The sequence below is a fragment of the Bombus pascuorum genome, chromosome 3 (genome assembly GCF_905332965.1).
Source record: "Bombus pascuorum chromosome 3, iyBomPasc1.1, whole genome shotgun sequence".
NCBI classification, from domain to species: Eukaryota; Metazoa; Arthropoda; class Insecta; order Hymenoptera; family Apidae; genus Bombus; species Bombus pascuorum.
The window spans coordinates 2,945,945-2,966,496 of NC_083490.1; the positions used below are offsets into that span (position 1 = coordinate 2,945,945).

At 42.5% G+C, this 20,552-nt stretch overlaps 2 protein-coding genes across 2 annotated transcripts in view; one reads left to right on the forward strand and one right to left on the reverse strand.

The window, feature by feature from the left end:
• Positions 1 to 20,552, forward strand: part of LOC132904790 (cytochrome P450 6k1-like) — a 298,916-nt gene that overhangs the window by 227,982 nt on the left and 50,382 nt on the right. The window lies entirely within an intron of this gene.
• LOC132904785 (probable G-protein coupled receptor Mth-like 1) overlaps positions 1 to 20,552 on the reverse strand; it is a 158,708-nt gene that overhangs the window by 21,382 nt on the left and 116,774 nt on the right. The window contains exon 5 of the mRNA XM_060955488.1: positions 12,270 to 12,454. Within this exon, the coding sequence (XP_060811471.1) occupies positions 12,270 to 12,454 (185 nt within the window). The remainder of the gene's footprint in view (positions 1 to 12,269; positions 12,455 to 20,552) is intronic.

Genomic DNA, 20,552 nt, shown 5'->3' on the forward strand with positions numbered 1-20,552 from the left:
AGGGGAAAGAGGGAAGCCCGGTTGGAAAACAAAAGGAACAATCGCGGAGAGTAATGAACGAGTTACGAATCTTAGGGGGTACAGAGAGCAAACGGGCGTCTATATTTGCTGGGTTTTGGCGGGTCGCCAACAATAGCTGTTTCGGCTAGGTTATATCTCACTCCATGGCAACCCATAACAAACATAAGTGAATTATGTCGACGCGTGCCGCGTTCGATACTTTACAGAAGCGCGGCGGTCAAACCCGATTAGTTCGGCGTCGAAAACGCTTCGCGAGATCAATTGCATGCACCGTGTGTCACCTTCTATCATCCCACGCTCTCACTCCACCCTCTCGTACAGTCTCTTTTGCTCCTTCTCTCTTTCTCTCTCTCTCTTTCCCCCTATTTCCTCCCTCTTCCTCTCCCTTTCGCCCTGTCGTTGATTTATCCTTTTAATAGGGGCTGGTTTTTCGGCTGATCGCGTGCGGGAACACGACAAACAGATTTTTCACGCTATGCAAATCGGGATTATGATAGATCAGCGGCGTAACGAGAAACAAATCGTTAATGAATATTCAGCGCGTGTCGAGTGTTCGGGGTACCAACAGTTTAATACGCTTAACGATTATCGTTATTGTTGTGTTCGCCCGGTAAAAAATTCTTATCGTGGAATCGTCGAATAAAAAAGAAGAAAAAAAAATCGTGAACAAGCTTCGAAGTTAACAAAGAAATATGTTTGATAAAAATGTGAATATGAAAAATGAGATTGGATAAACCGTGACACGTACATTTTAATACGTAGCATAGAAATTTTCGATTCTCTCCCAAACTCTGTTAATAAAATCATGTCACAGACGGAAAATTGTTTCATCCGTTAAATATTTGAAATATATTCATGAAAAATGTTCGACTATAAATGTCCGAATACTTTCATAAATCACTATATCTCTACAACGCACAAAACTAGCCGGTAATGTCGACCCTGTAATTAGCTCGAAAATTATCGGGGGTGAAAATAGCCGCGAAGACAGCAAGCCGCTATCTTGATCAGAATTAACGTCAAAAATTCCAGTCGAACAAGATAACTCTCGTCGGAGTGGCTCGATAATGGTATCGCTACTCTTAGAGGCGCCGACAAGGATTTATTGCGGGGCGTCATTGTAATCGTTGCTGTTTTTCCGGATCATCGGGGACGGGATTTACGGTCGACAGTTTCGGCGTAACAACAAGCTTTCCTCGCTTTATCAATTACGATGTATGCGCCAGGCGACGGGAATCGACCACGCGTAAATCAACGCCGGAGGAATTTGAAAAACGCGCGAAGCACAAATTGTTGTCAAATATAATTAGTCGAGAATACCGCATGAGCAGCGTGGCTCTTCGCCCTCGATTTGCATTCAAAGCTTCCAGTATCAACTTTTTTTCTTTCTCCAACAGAGAGTCAGAGATTTATCGTTGGCGTCATTTTAATCACCGACGGTTTTTCAGATAATCGAAAGTGATTGCGCGAGCTTGTATCAGCGTATCGGCGAGCAACGATCCCGCGAATCCGCCGCCAACAAATTTCCACGTCGACCCGTCCTGAAAAACCGATGGCTCCGCGAATTTTCCAAGCGCAAATAAAAACGAATTTGTGTAACTCTTTGCCTCCCGGTACTTTGAGCAGTTTCATTTACACGCGTTAGAATATTTTGCTTCTTTCTATACATTTTACCGGCTGCCTCGCTCGTTCAACGTTCCAGCGGCTCTCCACATCAACTCGATTAGAAATATGATTTTTATCGAAATTCTATTCGAGTCTAGGAATTGATGAGTCAGGCGAGTAACTGCGATAATGGAGTTTAAAAGATTTAAAAGTAACCGAAATGGTACATACAACCGTGAAGATAACACACGTTTCGAAGATCCAACACGCTCCGTCACTCGGCTACGAATATTTATGTATCTATGGAATATTTAAATGTGAAAAAAATTTACGGCATATACGGTGGCTGCGAAAAGTATCTCTATACAATCCTTATTTTTCTATATTTTATCTCTGTAATGTGAAATTTTTTTCGCCATATGAAATTGTTAGATTATTTAATACGTAAATGCTATGACGAATATGCTTTTAGTAGTCACTGCATCTAATATGCAAAAATATTCAGAATATCCAGAGTGAAACGAATCGTTGCATAGATTCCATTTCTTTAATCAAATACGTGTAATAAACATCCACGGTGTATTAATGACTAAACCCCTTAAATCTTAGCTTAAGAAGTAAATAAATTAGAAAACACTTTTTGCATTAGCAAGAAGAGCCATTAGCCTCTGGGATCGAAAGATTCATTGGCATTCCTAAAGCAATCATAGATTCTCGAGACCGACCTCTTCCTTCCAGGACAGATCGAGCTTTCGTCCCTCGAAAAAGACAATAAGGAAATTCCTTTCTACCCCGATACTCCCGATTCATTGCTCGAGGCCAATAAAGCGGGAGTGCGTGATAAATAAAGTAGGATCGCGGGGGGATCGGACCAGGGGCTTACAGCAAAACACTTGCCACGGCTCTTTAGCATTCGTTAATTTTCTTCTGCCAAGTCACCCTCGTAGTTGGTGTGTTCTAATCGCGTATTCCCTTTCGATCGATTCGTTCTTCGAATTCGCAATTCCACTCGTTTCACGCTCCTACAAACTACATGCAACCGAGTCTTGTTAACTCGAACCTTTGTGATTTCAAAAAAAAAAAAAAAAAAAAACGTCTAAAGCTACAGAGATTTCAACTGCTATTTGTCTTTATTCGAATTGGAATCTCTAAAATTGAGAAAAAATTAATCCTTATATCAACGTTCCTTCGAGCGGTTTTCTTTTTCTTTTTTCACTGTTCTTATTTGAAAAACTCGATAAAATCTTGACAACTGAAAGATTTCAGTTCTTAGAGATTCGATTTACCAAGCAACGATTTAACTGTAACGACGATTTGCTTTAATTAGTCGATAGCGATCTAAAGATTGCTCGCGTTTCTTGCTCAAACCGTGTAGATTACTGTCGATCGACCTCTTGATTCCAGTTAAAAAGCGTAACGAGGCGTGCTCTCGACACGCGATGAGCAACCGATCAGCTGAGCAAATCCGATAATTCGCACGAGCCTCGATATCCTTTTTTAATTCCATCATTGGCGAGGCTTTCTCGTATCGTCGAAGCGCATCCGATCGGTTTTCGGTTATTAACGCGTTCATCGCGAATGTGGGTCGTTATCAATCTTTCCGAATAGGATTTCCCATCGAGTTACCACCTCCTCTTCCGCTCTGTCGACGCGGCGAACACACAAAGGACTTTTTTCCTCGCTCATTATTCGCGCTGTTATTACCAGCTAAACGATCCACGTTGATTCGTTTAATCGTCCACGGGATCGATCGCGCTTATTAATCGCATTACACTCATTCGATTCGTTTTATTTCCAGCTACCAACTCGTTCTACGACGTTTAACGTTCTTTGTTCGTTAGCTTTGCCGCATCCTGTTTTCCTTCCAATTTTACGCGAACGTTGTCTCACGGAACAGGAATTTCTTTGGTCTTCTGTCCGTGACTGCGTCGTTGGATTTCCTGTGCTCACGTTTTGTTATCGTTCGACAATTTCTTAAGCTTAAACCGCTGTTGTAAGGTTTGTGAAAAGATAAAACACATATTTCTGTAGTTATACGCTAAGAAAAGACTAGAGGAAGAGTTATTTTAAGAGACAGATGACTCGATTTTGTTAGATCCTTGTGTTTATTTAAAATTCACAGGGGATACATTTTCATCCATGACGTTCTTCGAACACTAAATTCGTTCTGTAAAAAGATGGCAATAACAGAAATCTACGTTCCAATTAATGAAATTGTACGACTAAACATGATCATAAATACTCGAAAAATTTGATGTTCCTGGATCTACGATTATCAAATATCATAAAGATTTCCAATAAATTGCTATTCGTTGCACAATTTTCGAGTTAATCGTGTGTTAAAATAGTATTAATAAAAGTCTATAACTGTATCTAAAAAAATTATGTAATCAACAATTTTACAATTATCTAACAATATTTTATCCTACATACAAGTCGTCTAAAAATGACTCTTCCAAATGGGAATACCCTTAATTAAACTCTGATCCAAGCAATACCACTTCCACACGCAAATCCCATGGTAAGTCTCTTCAGTCGAGAGTATCTTTCAATAAGAGTTTGCGGTTCTAACAAAGCGATAATAAATATCGTTGAGACAGTGCGCGTTAGTGTTCTCTCACGCGATAGTCGCATACGCGTAAAGGCGAGTGTATTAGTGGGTCCAGAGATAGGGGTGGCGTTTCGCTGGTTTCGCACGGTCGAGTTGGACAGGTTATCTCTCTAATCCTATCGTTTCGGTGTACGCTATTCCAGCCTGTGCCGAACTTCCAGGGGCATGAGATTGCATAGATACGGAGGATAGTCCAGAGATTTACCATTCTAATGTATGCGAACGTTAGTTGAATATTCCGCCAAGCCGCTGCCACCGAAACGTGTCTCGAGCTCTCCTTGCCCGCACTTCCACTTTATTTTTTTACTATTTTTCAGGGTTATTCGCTTTGGAGAACTGAGAACGTGCTAAGTTCTCCTTAAAAAGGACTCGCCTAATTTTCGCCTGAAAACGCCGGATAAACGTTATTTTTTACTTATTCTGGAATGTCTGAGAATTTTTTCCTTCGTAATTACCCCTAAGCCCGCTATTTAGTTTCCTACGTTATTATTCTGCGTATGTGAAGAAATATTCCATTGCTACGCGGAACTAAATTTAACATTCTATTCTACTCGATTCCTTTTACGCATGAATCATGGTCTTGTGTGTCATAAATGAATCTTAGTAGATATATATCGTAAGTAGATACGTTGAAAATTCATTTGTATTACGAATATATTTTTAAAAATTAATTTACCGAACACGAGCCAATTTTGATAAAATATCAAATACTACAAAGCCTGCGAGGGGTTAAGCAGAACCGTTGATTTCCCATAACTAACAAACATCACTTTTCAGCCTTTTCAACCCAACACACGGTCCCTACTTTCACTACAATCGTCTTCTGTCGGTAGACACCGCAGTTACCCCTATTTTCCATAGAGAGCTTCCACCATACGATGCAATTCTCCGCTTACGAGTATATGCAAAAATCGTAATTTCAAAGCAGCTAATAGAACAGCAACGATATAACGCAACGGCGAAGTAGAACATTTTTTGTTGCCCGATAAAAATAGCTAAGAGGCGAACAGGGGAGGAATCAACAGTATGCAGGTGCAGTAATAATGCGTATCAACGCGAAGAAGGGGCTCGCTTCGATGCTACTTAAATACTTGGTCGTGTGCGTTTAGGCGTGCAGTTTAGTGGGCCGCGGACGGTAGTTAGTATAGGCTTAGAGAGAGGGGAAACAGAGAGTTCTGCTGGTTTCGCACGCTGGGGTTGGGACTGGCTGGCACCAGATTTATCTCTCTACCCCATCGTTTCGGCCTACGTTGTTATGGGGCGCGCCAGAACACCGGAACGCCAGAATGCCAGTGCACCAGGCCTTAGGAAGGGGAGGCTCGAATACCAGTCTGGCTTTTGAACCACCTCTGTTCGATGTGCTGGTAAATGAGTTTTCTTACGTTCCCGTTTATTCAGCCTCTTTGCACGACCGCCTCTTCTCATGGGAAGCCTTTTCTCTCCATCCCTTAGGGACACTTCCATTCATCGGTTTCTTGCTTGTTTCACGCGTTGGATTAGGGTTACAATGGACGCGTACTCGGATGAACTGCAGTTCCGACGAATACGTCAAACGTTCGATAAATTTTATGAATGTATTGTACGAATCATTCTGCCATAGCACCGTTACAAATATACCGTGTATATTTTTATAAATACAGAATTACATTGTCTGCTGAAAATATAACGAGTACTCTACATCGCGTATTTTATATTTTTGCGTATTATACGCAAAATTCTGTGAATTCTTGTGCCTTTAAATTTCCCGTTAATTCGTAAAAATCCGTAGTTACGAGACTCGACTATCACGATTACGTCGGTAAAGTTCGAAACAAATCTTGCCATAAATCATCAAAGTTACCATCAAATCATAAAGTTTAGGAAAATCGCGCGAGCGCTGATCGCAAATATGTTCTCCGATCAGCACGCGTCCCTATAACTTTGCATTCTCTCTTTTGTCTAGAAAGTTAGAAAGCAAGGACGGACGACGTGAAGTGCTGCTCGATCTCTCGATTAATTAGGAATTTAAGTCGCGGCTGATAAGGACACGCATCCTTCCTCTGGAGGAAGTTTGTTTATGCGCACGACGTAGAAACAAACGCGTATAATCGATCATTCACTGACGTTCACCGGTATAACCTGTCGTTGATCTACGCGCCTGGGGTACACAGGAAGGGGGTTGAAAAGGGGTCGTAGAAGTTCCAACAGTTCCGCGCGTTCGAAGGGGTTGGACTGACTGGCGCCAGGTTTATCTCTCGTCCCCATCGTCTCGGCCCACGTTGTTATGGGCTGTGCCCAAGTGACACACAGGGTGGGGGATGAAGTACGAGGGCACCGTAGGAATAGAGTAAATGGAGGGAGACGTGAAACAGAAAGTGTGCAGGAGAAAGCTGAGACGCGAAGGGTGTAAGACGAGAGCGGAAAGAGCGAGGGTAGAAGGTGAGAGGAAGAAGCGCCGGGCGATCAAATGGGAAGGAGCATTCGGGAAAGTGAAAGGGGAAACTTTTAAGATTCGCTACTGTCGAGTTAGAACGTTTACGCGCCGGTCTATTAGAATATCTCTGGCGAGTAAGGTGCTATTTATTTTTGAAATATTGCGATCGTTCTTGTAGTTCGGAGTACGATATGGAGAAGCTGTAAAATCAATCATGGGTGAAATCATCACTTTTTGAATGTCGGGACGTTTGGTAGGAATATAAGAAGGCGAGAGAGAGAAAATTTTGCAATGTTTTTTTTTTTCTTTCTGTAGAATATTATACAATACGTAGAATATAGAATATTGATATTTTTATTGCACAGGGTTGTGCGATATAAAGCAGCGAAGCCCAAGATATTATTCGATATCGTTTCACTGTCGTTTAATTTGCAGCCTTGCTATATAGCAGAAGAGATATAATGTATATTAAATCCAAGCTATTTACAAATACAAAAAGAATGCTCGAGCGTAGCCACTGTTACCGCAAATGTAACCATTCTGTATTAACCATAAACCACGAACGACGCGGCAAAGATTTAGATACCGATCGATCGATCGCGTAAAAACATTGAATTCGATTCCATGGGTAGACCGCAAGAAGCCGCAGAAAAAGCGAAACGAGAGAAACAAAGGTCTACGAGGAGGACCGCAAAGTGGATGGATACAGCAGCCACTGGGTCGAGAGAGATAGAGGGAAGGGTTGAAACACGATGGAACGCAGGGTAACGTCCGTTGCAGAACAACCTCTGCTTGTCCCTCTGAACCCCTCATCTAGTCCCACCAGTGCAAAAGCATTGTGTCAGAACGTAACAACTCGCGATAGTACGATGCAGCTTCCCATGGGGCACCATTATCCTGATTTAGCAGCGCGCGGCTACGACTCTATTTCCTACGCGCTTCCAGGCTATACGCCCTCCTTTGTCCAGTTTAGCTTTATTTGCGCGAAAAAGAGAGGAAACACTGCCTGGCCAGTGAATTGACACGTTTGAGAAGCGCCTTCCTTTTACTCTTTTACTCCCCTTCCCTGACGTTCGTCCCAATGCGATTACGTGACACGAAGACGCGCCATTGTACTCTCTGTGCGATGTGAGAGAGCAAATATCTCGACGAGAACCTGCTTTCGATCGTTTTTCTTATGATTCGATACAGACGAACGAATCTTTTCTCTGTGTTACGTAGCATAATGTTTGTTCATCGGGAAATATATCCACTGTAACCATCGATCAAAGACTTAGCGAAATAGACTCATCGTTTGGAGAAGTCGAAGTTTCGAGAATTTGAACATTAATCATGTACTTGAATAGTAAAATCGAGAAACTTAGGAAAAGTGGAATCGATCAATTTGACTTGCGATGAGAGGCTCTTGCATATATATGTAATAGAACTTGCTCATCTTCCATCCACCTAACAAGTACTCTCGATACTTGCGTTTGGATTTTGCGCGGATATTTCAGGTGGTACTCCATGGCTCGTGGAGAAGGCAGCAGAGTTATTGCGGCAGAGACGCGTAAACGGGAGGCATCTTCCGCTCGCGATGCAATTAATGTTGTAGGAGATTGTTCGAGAAGAGACTCACTCGTGACGATGTTTAACTCTAGAGTGGCTCAACAAGCTCCGTATATTTACAAATAGCATCAAGCGTTCCGACCTGAGGGCGTCTTGAATGGGCGTTGCTTGATGACTGATTGTGTTCCTCAATGGCTCTGTGGTTCCCGCAGCGTTACACAATGTCGAAGTCCTGAATATTGGTGCTCCAATGAGCTCCTGACGGTAAATCTAATATTATCTTGCTGGTACTTGAACGCCAGGCGAACGTGTTTTGTATTTATTCGAAAAAACATTCGCTATTATCTTTGATACTTGGTTTCGCGAGTTTCAATTTCTTCCACCAAAGATCAACCAAGTTTAGTTCCGAGACTAACGATGATCAACCAAAAAGAAAGTAAATAGACAAGATAGAGATCGTCGAGTCCGGACAAATACGACTGTTTTATGGAGAATAGCAATGAACACCATGACCGTTGGTCCTTCATACTATAGCGTGGTGGTCCCAAGAATCTCATTCCACGACGAACTTTGTCGAAACGAATCAAGGTTTAGTCTAATTAAAATTCCTTTCTCTTCGTTCAAAGTTCAAAAGTTATATGGCTACCAGGCGATGAAATCGTTTGCGGACGATCGATAGAAATGTAAAGTAAGCTAGTCGAAAACGAGAGAACGGGAAGGGAAGCACAGGGTGAAAACCAGTCGCGCGAGCCACCCGGAAACCGAAACGAAAATACACAACCGGTCTGCGTATAGCGACGTTTATATTTGTCAAAGGATATAAAAGCTAAATATTAATCACCGGGGGTGTTCTCCTCCGGTCGGCGTCGATAAATATCGCGGCCACGGGAAATTAATACGCAACGTAGTTGCACTGTTTGAAACGAGTGTTTACGCGGCCAGAGAGTTTCCAGCGGCTTGTACGAGGAGGGGTGCATACATACAGATATATATATATATATATATAGAGAGAGAGAAAGAGAGAGACATTAGGTTGATGCATACGAAATGTTTCTTCGAATAAATCTTTTAATCGGATATAGGTTAAGACGTCATTGCCAACGTTTATGTCATCTCCTTGCGACGAATGAATTTATGGCAGTGAGTCATTTATTCTTTTGAAAACCTATTATTTATTATATTATATATTATATATGTCGGGCTGGCGCTAGAGTTTGGGGCGTGTAACGAATCTTCGTGCGAGTTGGACATCGTTGTTGTATAATACAGATGAGATTGATTGATACGAATTACAAGGTGTAACAAGTAATAACGGCGATTGGATAATCGAGAAGTCGATGACAATGAGTTTAGGTTCGATAACGAATCCACGGTCCACGGGATGACGAAGGCGATCTGATACAAGATTCTGATGTCACTCGACGTACTGGTGCACGGTACCAGTCGAACTGATTAGAATGATCCTCGGTCCAAGTGAAACTGCCCTTATATACTTCTCTCCCTATCTCTCTGTATCCTTCGGGTCGATCTTTGTTTTTAAGAAGAGCTATTTAATTACTCCATACCTCTGTTAGGTACACGTCCCTCCCGTGATCGTGGCTACGTTCAGAGACCCGTTGTGTCACTTCGAGCCCAAGCCCACTGTTATAAATCTCGGGCAAACATAATTGGATTAAATCAAAAACAGCTATTTCTCAGTTTTATTGTTCAAGTACGGCTATAATAAAATGTCTGGACTAAAGTATCGGGGACCTTCCCAAACATTCCAAAAGAAACATAGAAAGAAACATGTACATAGGTATTTACGTAATGAAATTGAAAAATTTACGAAAAGTGGAGTCAGTTTGCAGATAGGATTGAAACTTAATGAGCGGTATTGTCCAAACCCCAAATACATCGGAACTTTAGAGAAACGATATTTCATACGTACCATCCTAAGAGACGTAGAAAGATAGAGTATGTTCTTTGGATTATCGGTTGCGGTAAATGTGGATTACAGGGGATGCTCGTTAAATAACGTGCAACGGTGGTAAATCCGTGCTATGAATAAAGACATGACACATCGTCGCGTGGTTCGCCTCCTTATAATCTCTATTCCGCGGGTACACGCGTACCTAGGAATCAGCTGGTGGTTCAGTTGCCACGCCGTGCCGCGCCGCAGGGGTTGCACCGGGGTTATTATTAGGGATTCGAGGTATTAAACGTACTTTGGGGTATCGATCTTCTTATTCAGCTACCCTACGTCATACTTAAATACAATCTTTCGGGAGCTATGTAATCCTCTTAGCGAAGTATTCCTGTGCCTGCCACGCAAGGAATCCTGATAGCGCGCGTACCATTGTTTCTTATCTCAACTGATTACGATGCTTGTGCATACGTAACAGGAATCGTTGGGGCGAGAGAAATGGAAAATCGTGGGTACACGACCTAACGAGATATTCTGCTAATCCACTTAGCGGAATACTCACCTATTAACCACCGTGTGTTTCCTTCGATTTTTCCTTCGCTCGTGAGACCACGGATCTATTGTCCGCAAATCTCTCGATTGCGGTGGATTTAACGAAGGTTCGGAAGCAGGAAAGTACATAGATATAATTTAGTCGGTTAATCGCCGTATTATAAAAAAATAGCTAAATTATACGTATAATATATTATTTATATTTTATATATATCTGGAAAGTTTTTGTTAACATGGTGTTAAACAAAAACCTACGTTTAACATTACTAAATATCCCTGTAATTCATGAACGAGAGTGTACAATTAAAATTCATTAAATTCGCTAAATTTTCATCTATCGATTAATTCGAAATTCCATCGACGACAGATTCCGGGATGAATCGACTTTTTCACGAGCAGCGACCGAAGGAACGCCGCAAACGGTGCTTGATTAGCAATTAATACGCGGCCGGCCGATCGATCCATCGATTAACGAAACCGATTTAATCAGCGCCCCGGAACACGACTGACCAGTCCTATTAATTAGCGGAATAATCGGATCACAGGGAATTACGTGTTAACCGTCCTCCTCCCAGCCTGTATTACTTTCGATAATAGGCTCCATTACCGTCTGTGCTACTGATCCGTTACTAATGTCAGCAAGTCCGGCACCGACTGTCGTTCGAGAACAACAGAACACGAGAGGGACAGAGGAATGATCCAACGAGGGCCACGCTCGTGGCATCGACGGAAATTAATTCACTGATAAGTCGTGTGTGACGCGATCGAATTAATTTGCGGCGTTCGTACAGCACCGGATTAATTATCATCGCGAGGAAACCTCGTCTCATTGGCTCCACAGAAATGTTATTCGACGTGATCTCGTTTCCTCACGAAATTCCTTCGACCACACGATGTTCCGAGTTATTACACCGTTAATTATAACGTCGATCGCGAATCCGTATCGTTCGGTAAGCAATATTATCATATTATTATACCACACGTTACTAAATTTCATAGAACGATTAAAATAAGATATATTTCATGGACTAAAAAATGTCCAACAATGCGAACGACTTAGACAAAAGATACGATGTAATATTTTGCAAAACTTAAATATTATGACATAGTATATTTCGATATACTCGGAGCATACTTTGAATTGCTATTTTGACTTTTCGAATAATACGAAGCAGACTGCATCGTTCCGTCAACGCTTTCTGTTTTCTGCCAGTTAATCTTTTCTTAGATTCTTCGGTTTATAAAAGATTGCATCCGGTTTATTTTCGATTCTTCAGGCAGACGTTTCTTTAAAATATCGCTACGTTGATTTCGCGTATAAGAAAACAAAGGTGCATAAATTATACGAACAACGATACGAATAACATTCGCAAATACTTTTTGCTTATTATCCGCATGTCCAACATTAACTTCCACACTTTTAGATCATTCTGTTCATCCGGTTGTGTCCTCTTTGAACAGTTAGAAAGGGAGAAATCCGACCAGAGCTTTCATTAAAGTCAAAGTTTCAACCACTGCTTTGACGAGGACAAACTTTCTCTAACTGAGAGATATTTCAAGGATCTCTCGAGGAGTTCCTTTTTTCATAGCAATGAAAGCGAATGGGAACTTACCGTAGAACCAGCACTGTTTGTCGCCGAAACGGGGCCTGAGGAACGTGTACTGAGGTTGAGGCGGAAGATGATCGAGAAGGGCGGCCAAACCGGCGACTAGAAGGGGGCCACCCCAAGCGTAGCAAGCGTATACGCGTAGTCGGAGGGTCTCTTGGCCTTTCTCCAAGCTCGCTGGTCTCAGGTCTCTGCAAGAAGAAGAAAAAAGAATGGTCAGTGGGGGCGAGCACAAGCCACGAAACACGAGATCGTCCTGTGCACTTAAACGGAACGCGAACAATAAAACACTCCGGCAATCCCGCGCTAGAGTTTCGCGTGGAAGGAGAAAAGAAGAGAGGAGTTCCATTAGAATCGGCGGAAGTTAAAGTTTCACGGAACGCTATTTCGGGAGACGGATGGTCTCGCGTTTTGCGTAATCAGTAGTGAAAAATGGACGCGGCCATGACGATCGCTTCTTTGTTTTAAATCTTTGTCTGCTCGTTTGGTACGGAAGATGAACTTATGGAAAGAATATAGCGAGATTATAAAAATTAGTCAGGAATTAATATCGATATAGTCATTCGTGAAAATCTTCGTACATTCTATAGAAAGGTCATTTTTATTAAAATAGGGTGCTACGAAAGTTCGCTGCAAAGTTATTGCATTTCGTTGCACGATGATTAACCTTAAAAAATATTTTGTTACATACTATAATTATATGTTATATACTATATGACGCTTTATTTAAATAGAAATAACTTTTACAGCGCATTCTAAAAGCTTCTATATTCCCAAAACAATGGTTGTCGGGACATAGCACTTTAATTTACGATCTCGCTATACTACTTCCATGACTAGAACTACAGGTCGCAGATATCTTCGATCTCCAACACATGAAAAAAAAAAAGACAATTGCAGTTCGAATGCAATTTCGTAACACCGATAGAACGAAATACACGTTCAGATCTCGAAGTGTATTGCACTCTATCCTTCAGCAGGAAAACTGTCATCGAAATAGATTTATCGTCGGAACGGGCACTCGTTCGACAAAGGGCCTCGAGAAAGGTAATCTACATACGTTTCAACGAGCACAAACAAGCCTCCAGAGAGGTAAACGGAGCAATCGACGGAGCAGAAGGGTGAAAAACTACCGGCCCACTCGTCGATGGGGTGATGGCCGAAACAATTACCTTAGATGCAATTAATGCATAGTCCGCATTCCTGGCTATCGAATGCAGGCACCGAGACTTTTTTCGAAAGGGCTTGCAGAGCAAATCGCGCTAGTTTCGCGCTAGTTTCGTCCCGAGTTTGCTAGCAAAGTTTCCCGACCATTAGCATCTCCGAGCGGTGATTGTGTGTGTACGTTCCCTGAATGTTATTATGCAATCTACAGAGACCTCTCTGTGTTTCTCTGGTACATCCAACTTCGATAGATCGCCGTTACGCTGTTTCGTTCGTTAAACTGCCTCCTAAGCAGTTAACAATTACAAGCTGCATTTTTATACGCGATATAGAAGCGACATAGCGAGGTAAAATCGGTCAGCTGCTACAGCTTACGGTTTCAGGAACCGAAGTAAATAATTTGAGTACTGCGTCGTATACGCAACACTACGTCACTACGATTACTAAACCAGTCGAAATGATTCAGATATTTCGTTTTCTCAATTACCGAAGCCATGCAAATATTTTTGATAATATCGATATCTGCTTGTGTTGAGACGGAAACATGATTACATACACATACCGATTTATTTTTGACATTTCATTAAATTCTAATTAACTATGTATAACGTATTTAGCTACGTATCGAGGGTATCATAGGTTTAGCATACTGTTGGCTATAAGTATTAGGTTGTCCGAAAAGTTTCTCTCGTTTTATGAGGAAATAATAGACGCACAATGTTTTTCATTTTATATTAATTTATTGAATTATGCACGAACGTAATAATAGAAATATAACGTAACGAAATGGATCGTACCTAATTCAATAAAATAATACAAAAGAGAAATTGTTGTTCATCTATTATCACCTTGTGAAACGAAGGAAACTTTTCGGACAACGTAATATTAGCATTATGCCTGGATCAACGATGATAGAAATTCGTGTCAAAAAACTAATGCAAATGCCTGTGTGATAGCTGCAACTACATCAATTGCTGCTCCTACAAACGTTTTACTTTGCGACTTCTCCATATCGCTTCCACCTAGAATACCAACCGATGTTGGGTCAAGAGTTTGCACAGGCTAGAAATTTTGCAGCCACCGCGGAGCCAGTCGAAAAGTCTACGAAATGAAATGCAATAAGGAGCAGAGAGCACGGCTGGCAAAATTCCAGGGAAAAATGAAAGTCGACAGAATGATGAGACGCGCAATAAAAAGGATGTCGGCTGGTAGCGTAGGACGTCGTGGTCCGAGAATGACTATCGTTTGCGCGTCTGGCTGTGTCTTCCGTTCTTCTCGTTCGAATATAGTGAACGAAATCATCGCGAGAACGAAGATGTAATTACCTGTGACGAATGACGACACGCGACTTGTAGAAGAGAGAAGGACTCGATCGTGAAACGATTAACTGGTTCATTAAGATTTTCAATTTCTAACGCTCGCTTGTTCAATGACCTGCCTTCTCCTATTAGGCGTCGGTTAATCTTTTCCCACGGAAATAACGAACGGTAAACGTGTTTCTGCTTTGGCTTTTTGTGGATTCGAGCGAAGAGTCGGTCTTCGTGTTCCGAAGAGTTATGAAACATAACGGAAATCATGTCGAGTCTAATGAAAAACCTGAAACAGGACGGAAGTACTAAATTTTATATAAATAAGTTATAAGATATACGAACGGTAGACGAGTCGCTTGGAAGTTAAACCGATCTCTCTATTTTTCATTAATGATAAAAATATAGTTAAAGCAAAGATGTGATATAATTAAAACGATCTAATTTCTTCATTTCATTACATAAGAATGTAGTTTCAATTTCCAAGAAACAGATCATCTAACACGTAATAAGATCATTCACGTCGGAAGGTGATATAAATGATGATAAATTCCAAGGTAAATTTAAAGACTGGAGACGTATTTTTGTTAAATCCACCACGTTAAAAATAAGACAGAAAATACGTGTTTGTGCTTGCGTTAAACCTAGAAACGGGGACACAGTTAGAGCGAAGGGAAGCCCAATTATTAGCGGAACCACGGAATAACAGGGTCACTCGCAAATTTATCGGCGCGAGGGCTTATTAACGAGACTTGAAAATAATTAAATTCGGACGCGCGACCCCGATATCACGAGCAATGACTATGGAAACGACGAGACTCCGTCATTGTCTGGCTAGTTTAACGTCGCTATAACAACAAACCCCCTGTACAGAGGATTGGAAGGGGTTGGCCCAACACGGCGCTTTAGCACCAGGGGTTGTTACTCGTAAATCGCACCCTATCTGAACCGACGTTACTGCGGATATGGCAAATGTCGGGCGTAACGACGTGGCTCTATTGTCAAAAAGTGAAAATTCAAATAAAACGAGCTAGGGCAAACGAGACGCACCGGTGGTGCCAGTCGGACTGCGCTGCTTGAAACGCGTCCATTCGATTATGCGTTATTTTACTTCTCGATTCTCGATTGGCTTTCTCCACCGGATATACGGAGCCGACTTAATTACACGAGCTCGTTAATGTAACGTATAGACTACCGGTCGATTGTCGTAAGTTTCGCTCGGCGGTCGTGTACACCATGAAAGCGAGATGCGATCGTATTATTTTGCTAATTACTTTTACGATTATTTCCTTAATCGTCGACTCGATTATAGTATAGTAACACGGGCGTCGTGTTGCACCTTGTGAAATAAGAATAGGAAGAGTGGCACCGCGCGATTCGATGTTTCGTCGCGAAAGGACGACGAAGAGGTGAGAGAAAACTGGAGATATTAATTCCTGGTGGCACGGCTCATTTCCGAGAACGCTAATTAGCCGTCACCGCGGTCGTTGCGCGCGATTAGTTGCCTCTCGTCCGGTCGGAAGAGAAAGTTTCCCGCATAGGAAGAAGAGGGTGGGTTTTCGCGTCTCGCTTCGATGTCTGTGCGGCGCCACGATAATTTTCCACCCCTGGCCGGCGGTCGTGTCCCGCTGAAAATGGAACGAAATGGAGCGAACTGCTGCCAGGGACGCCGAGGGAAAACGCATTAAATATTGCTGTCGAGAAAATTAGGGAGCTGTTACCCTGCTCGTAGGGATACACGTATATAGCATCGTTTCTTTTTCTCTCTTTCCTTCAATTGTACCCCTAAAACGCGCATGATAAATATTTTTACGGTTGTCGCTGTGTTTCCGGGTATGGATGGGGTTGAAAAGTATAGGTTACACATCGGTGTCTTCGTACACGATGCAGGCAATTTGCGAACGACGACATCTTCTGTGACAAAGAGGATTATTGCGTGGCTCTTCTTCGTGCTCTCGAAAGTATAACCCATTGTCGGAGCACGGAAGAGATAAAGGTTATTTTTGTAATAATGGATTCGTCGGAGAAGGGTTCCCATTCGAACCGGACGAACGGCTTCTCTCTTCCTTTTCTCTGCCTGCGTTGCTCTCGATGAAATATACGTATTCTATTATCGCAGCGCGAGCACACGAGACACGGAGAAGGAGAATGGTGGAGCGAATCGGCTTAATCCTGACAAAGGACTCGTCGGAATAGCTTCTTTTAATTGTATCCTGTCACTGTGACTATTTATCGTTCGGTATTTGCGAACGGAAAAAAAGGGGAAGGCCGGTCGTAAAGGGCCGCGGAGCCATTAAGCCTTTGTACACGAATCGCCTTGCCTTGTGGCAGTAGTTAAAACCGTCGACGGCTTCAAGTTATTAAAAGTATCCGAGAGAGAGAGATCATCAGACGACGAACGCGTACAGCGAATACAAATACGATAGAACGTCCAATATTCGCACGAATAGGGAGACAAAAATGTTTTTTGTATTCGAAGCGGCAGTCGTCACGCCACTTCGCGCCATTCAAACCTCTCGTTGAAACCCACTTGCTTGTCCATTCACCAGCGAACGACAGCTTTATCTCCGCGGAATAAAAGTCACGAAACAAAAGAATTTCGTAGAATTACAAACCAACGTCTCCGTTTCTTACTGTTTTTGTCTACCGGTTGTCGCGAGTTCTTGTGTATCTGCGGAGCGCACGCCGTCGGCTTTATACGCGGCCGACCTAAACGTCGCCAACTGTCTCCGAGGCCACGAACGTGCTAGCCCTATATTTATCTGTCCGATATGGTAATTATACGGACGGCAATTAGCGGCGGTGGCAGTTAGAGGTAAAGGCCCGCTTGGCAGACGGTATCACGCCATGGTTCGCGGAGAATACGGAACGGGAAGAAGCGAGGTCGTTACGCGGAGTCACGATGTACGAGCAAGATATTATTTATCTTGCCCGCGGTACGCGTAAACGCGGGAAAAAGTCGCAGTTTCTGTGGAAAAAGTTAGACGACTGCTTTACGTCATACCGCGCTGCTTCTTATGGTTAAGGGAGAGATATCTTGGCAATTTTTGTGCACCTTGCGCGCACGCGATCTCGAAAAAATTTATTATACTGTTTTTCTTCAAACGGACGTGACATCACGTTTGTATATTCTCTGGATCGATATCAAACGATCTCGGATGAGCTTTTAATGATATACGAGTGACCTCGAACGATCTGAGGTGTACGTGTTCGTTTGTTGCTGTCTGGCCGCTATAGTTGTGGTGATAGTGCGCTATACTGTTCGTGTGTAAATGTCGCTGCTGGGGTACTGCTGCATTTTCCTTCTCATTTTTGATGCCACCTTCGATGCAACCTTTGGCTTTGAACCCGGGTTCCGAACGTTCGTAACCTAAGGCCCTAACCACTGTACTGCCGTCGTCCGACACTAGTTGGTGGTGTCGAGTGGTGGTATTTGCTGTCGAGTGCCGCCACAGATCTTTATAATCAACGAAACAGCCAGAAGTATCGAGAAGTCATTTATTCCTCAATTTCAAATCATGATTTCTTAGCGACAGAAGATAGTACATATCGTCGCGGTACGATAATAATTGCTCCGCTTCAAACCGGATAAACGGGGATAAAATTGGTTTGTCCACGAAACTGCATCCCTGATGGATAAACCAATTTTATTCCCGGATGGTTTTCAACGAAACCGCACGCGGAACAGCCAGAAGGGGAAAGTTCTCGGAAAGAAGATCAAGAATGATAATCCGCGACGTTCGGTGGGGTGTCACGCGGGGAATCCGGCAAATGTTGCGTAGGAACGATAGTGCCCCAAAAGTTCGTCCCCCGGCGGAACGTATGGAAAGCCGAGACCCGCTTTATTGAAAAGTTTCGGGAGACGCGGTTAAGTGCGAGAGAAGTTGGTGTCATCGACCCGCGAGAATTTCTCACTTCCGAACTGCGGCAGTTCCCGCTGCTACCCTGTCAATTTATCTATCCGAGACGGTTGTATTTGCCCGTTTATCCCAGGACGATCGATCCTCCAGCATCGACCAGACCTGTCGATCCCTATAACCATGGCCATTTGCTCGTGTCCCTTGATTTATCGTCGTCACCGATTTCATGCTGAAGCAACGATTAATTATCACGAATATATGTTCTTATTGTCGCTAATTAGCCTGCAACGCGATTGCACGCGTGTTAGTAATGAATTATAGCATATGATGTTAGAGCGAACAAGTTCCATCGATAAAATCGGGCACAACGATCATGATATATATGCGTTAGATTGATTGTGAATTTTATTCAGACCAGAAATACCGCGTAAAGAAAATTTTCGCGCTTGAGCTTCTTGATAAGTTGGTCTAAAGATCAACTGAGCATGATCTACGATCTATAATTTGGAATGTAGAATGTAATTTCGATCTTTGAAAATTCAAAAGCTACGAAAGATTTTAATTATTAGCGAAGACAATCCTATGGATATCTGTTAATTAATAACTTTGAATTAACTGGTCTTTCTTTTTTAAGATATCAAACTTTGTTCGTGGTTTAATATATACAATGCGTAAAAACAAAAAAAAGACGACGGTATTATCTTAATTAAATAACGGTAAATTTGCTTGACGAGATTCTAGAACCAATTAAAATCGTTGCAGCAAACCCCGATATATTATATCTCGGTTGATTAGATGCGCATTGGAGGATCGGTTTCACGAGAACCGCCAGTTCGAGATTCATCGATCATCCAATTAACCGTCCATGATTCCGATAGTGATATTATCGATGGCAAAGGATAAATCATTTTCTTAAATCGCTTTCGACTATCGCTAACATTTATACATTTCAAAAGTTGCATTGCCTCGATCTGTCGGTTGGCGATCATCGTGTTTTTAACCTCTCAACGACAGAGGCCACGCTTGAAAAACAAGTAGACCGGCAGAAGGAGGACGTTAAAGCGGCGCAAAGAGAGGCGAAGAGCGGCTCGAGAAAAGAGCAGCTAACGAACGAACGGACGTTAATTAGACGCAATAACCGACGATCGCGACAATTACAGAGTGACCCGACTCTCTCGTTGTCGAGGTAACGTCGATGAGAATATAAATTCCGATACAAAGTCCAAAGGCTGCGGAACTACATCGGCATTCGCTCTGACGTTTCTCGGTTTCTGCATAATCAATATTGTACTTTCGGAATTAGACATCGATTACGAGCGAGGAAGATAACGACCTGGGGTTCGCCACTTTCACCCCCTGTAACACGGTTCTAACTGTCCTTCTCGACCCCTGTTCAACTCCTCCGTTTTCACCCCTTTCCGCGATGGCTTAACGCAATTCCGTGGAGTAATTCAAGACGAACAGATAGGAACATAGAAAACCGAGAGGGTAATGACGTCTGGCTCGCGCAGAATTTTCAATATACCGCCGTTACGTCGCCGAAGCGATTACGGCAATTAGAGAGCGAAAGGGTTGTTCGCTGTAGACGATGGAAAAGCCTAGGGAAATAATTCATGCGGCACACGTGGCCCTCTCGCACGGAATTCTTCTGAAGTTTCCCGATGGAATCGGCCTAGACCATGGGAAACACTGTAACGGGCAAGTTTTTTTTCTTGGTATCTTCAACTACTTTACTGTAGGTCGTATTCAACCTCATATGGAATTTATCGTGTTTCGAGGAAAGAATAAAAAGTACTTCCACGGTATCCTTTGGTGAGCTATGTATGTGAGTTACTTGTTTGGGGTAAGTTAACAGGTTGTTATGGAAACTAAATCGTAGGTAAGTTGTTTTCATACTTATACAGTTTTTACCTCGTGCATTTTTATTGCGGTCATTTATGTTTATTTCTTATTTTGTA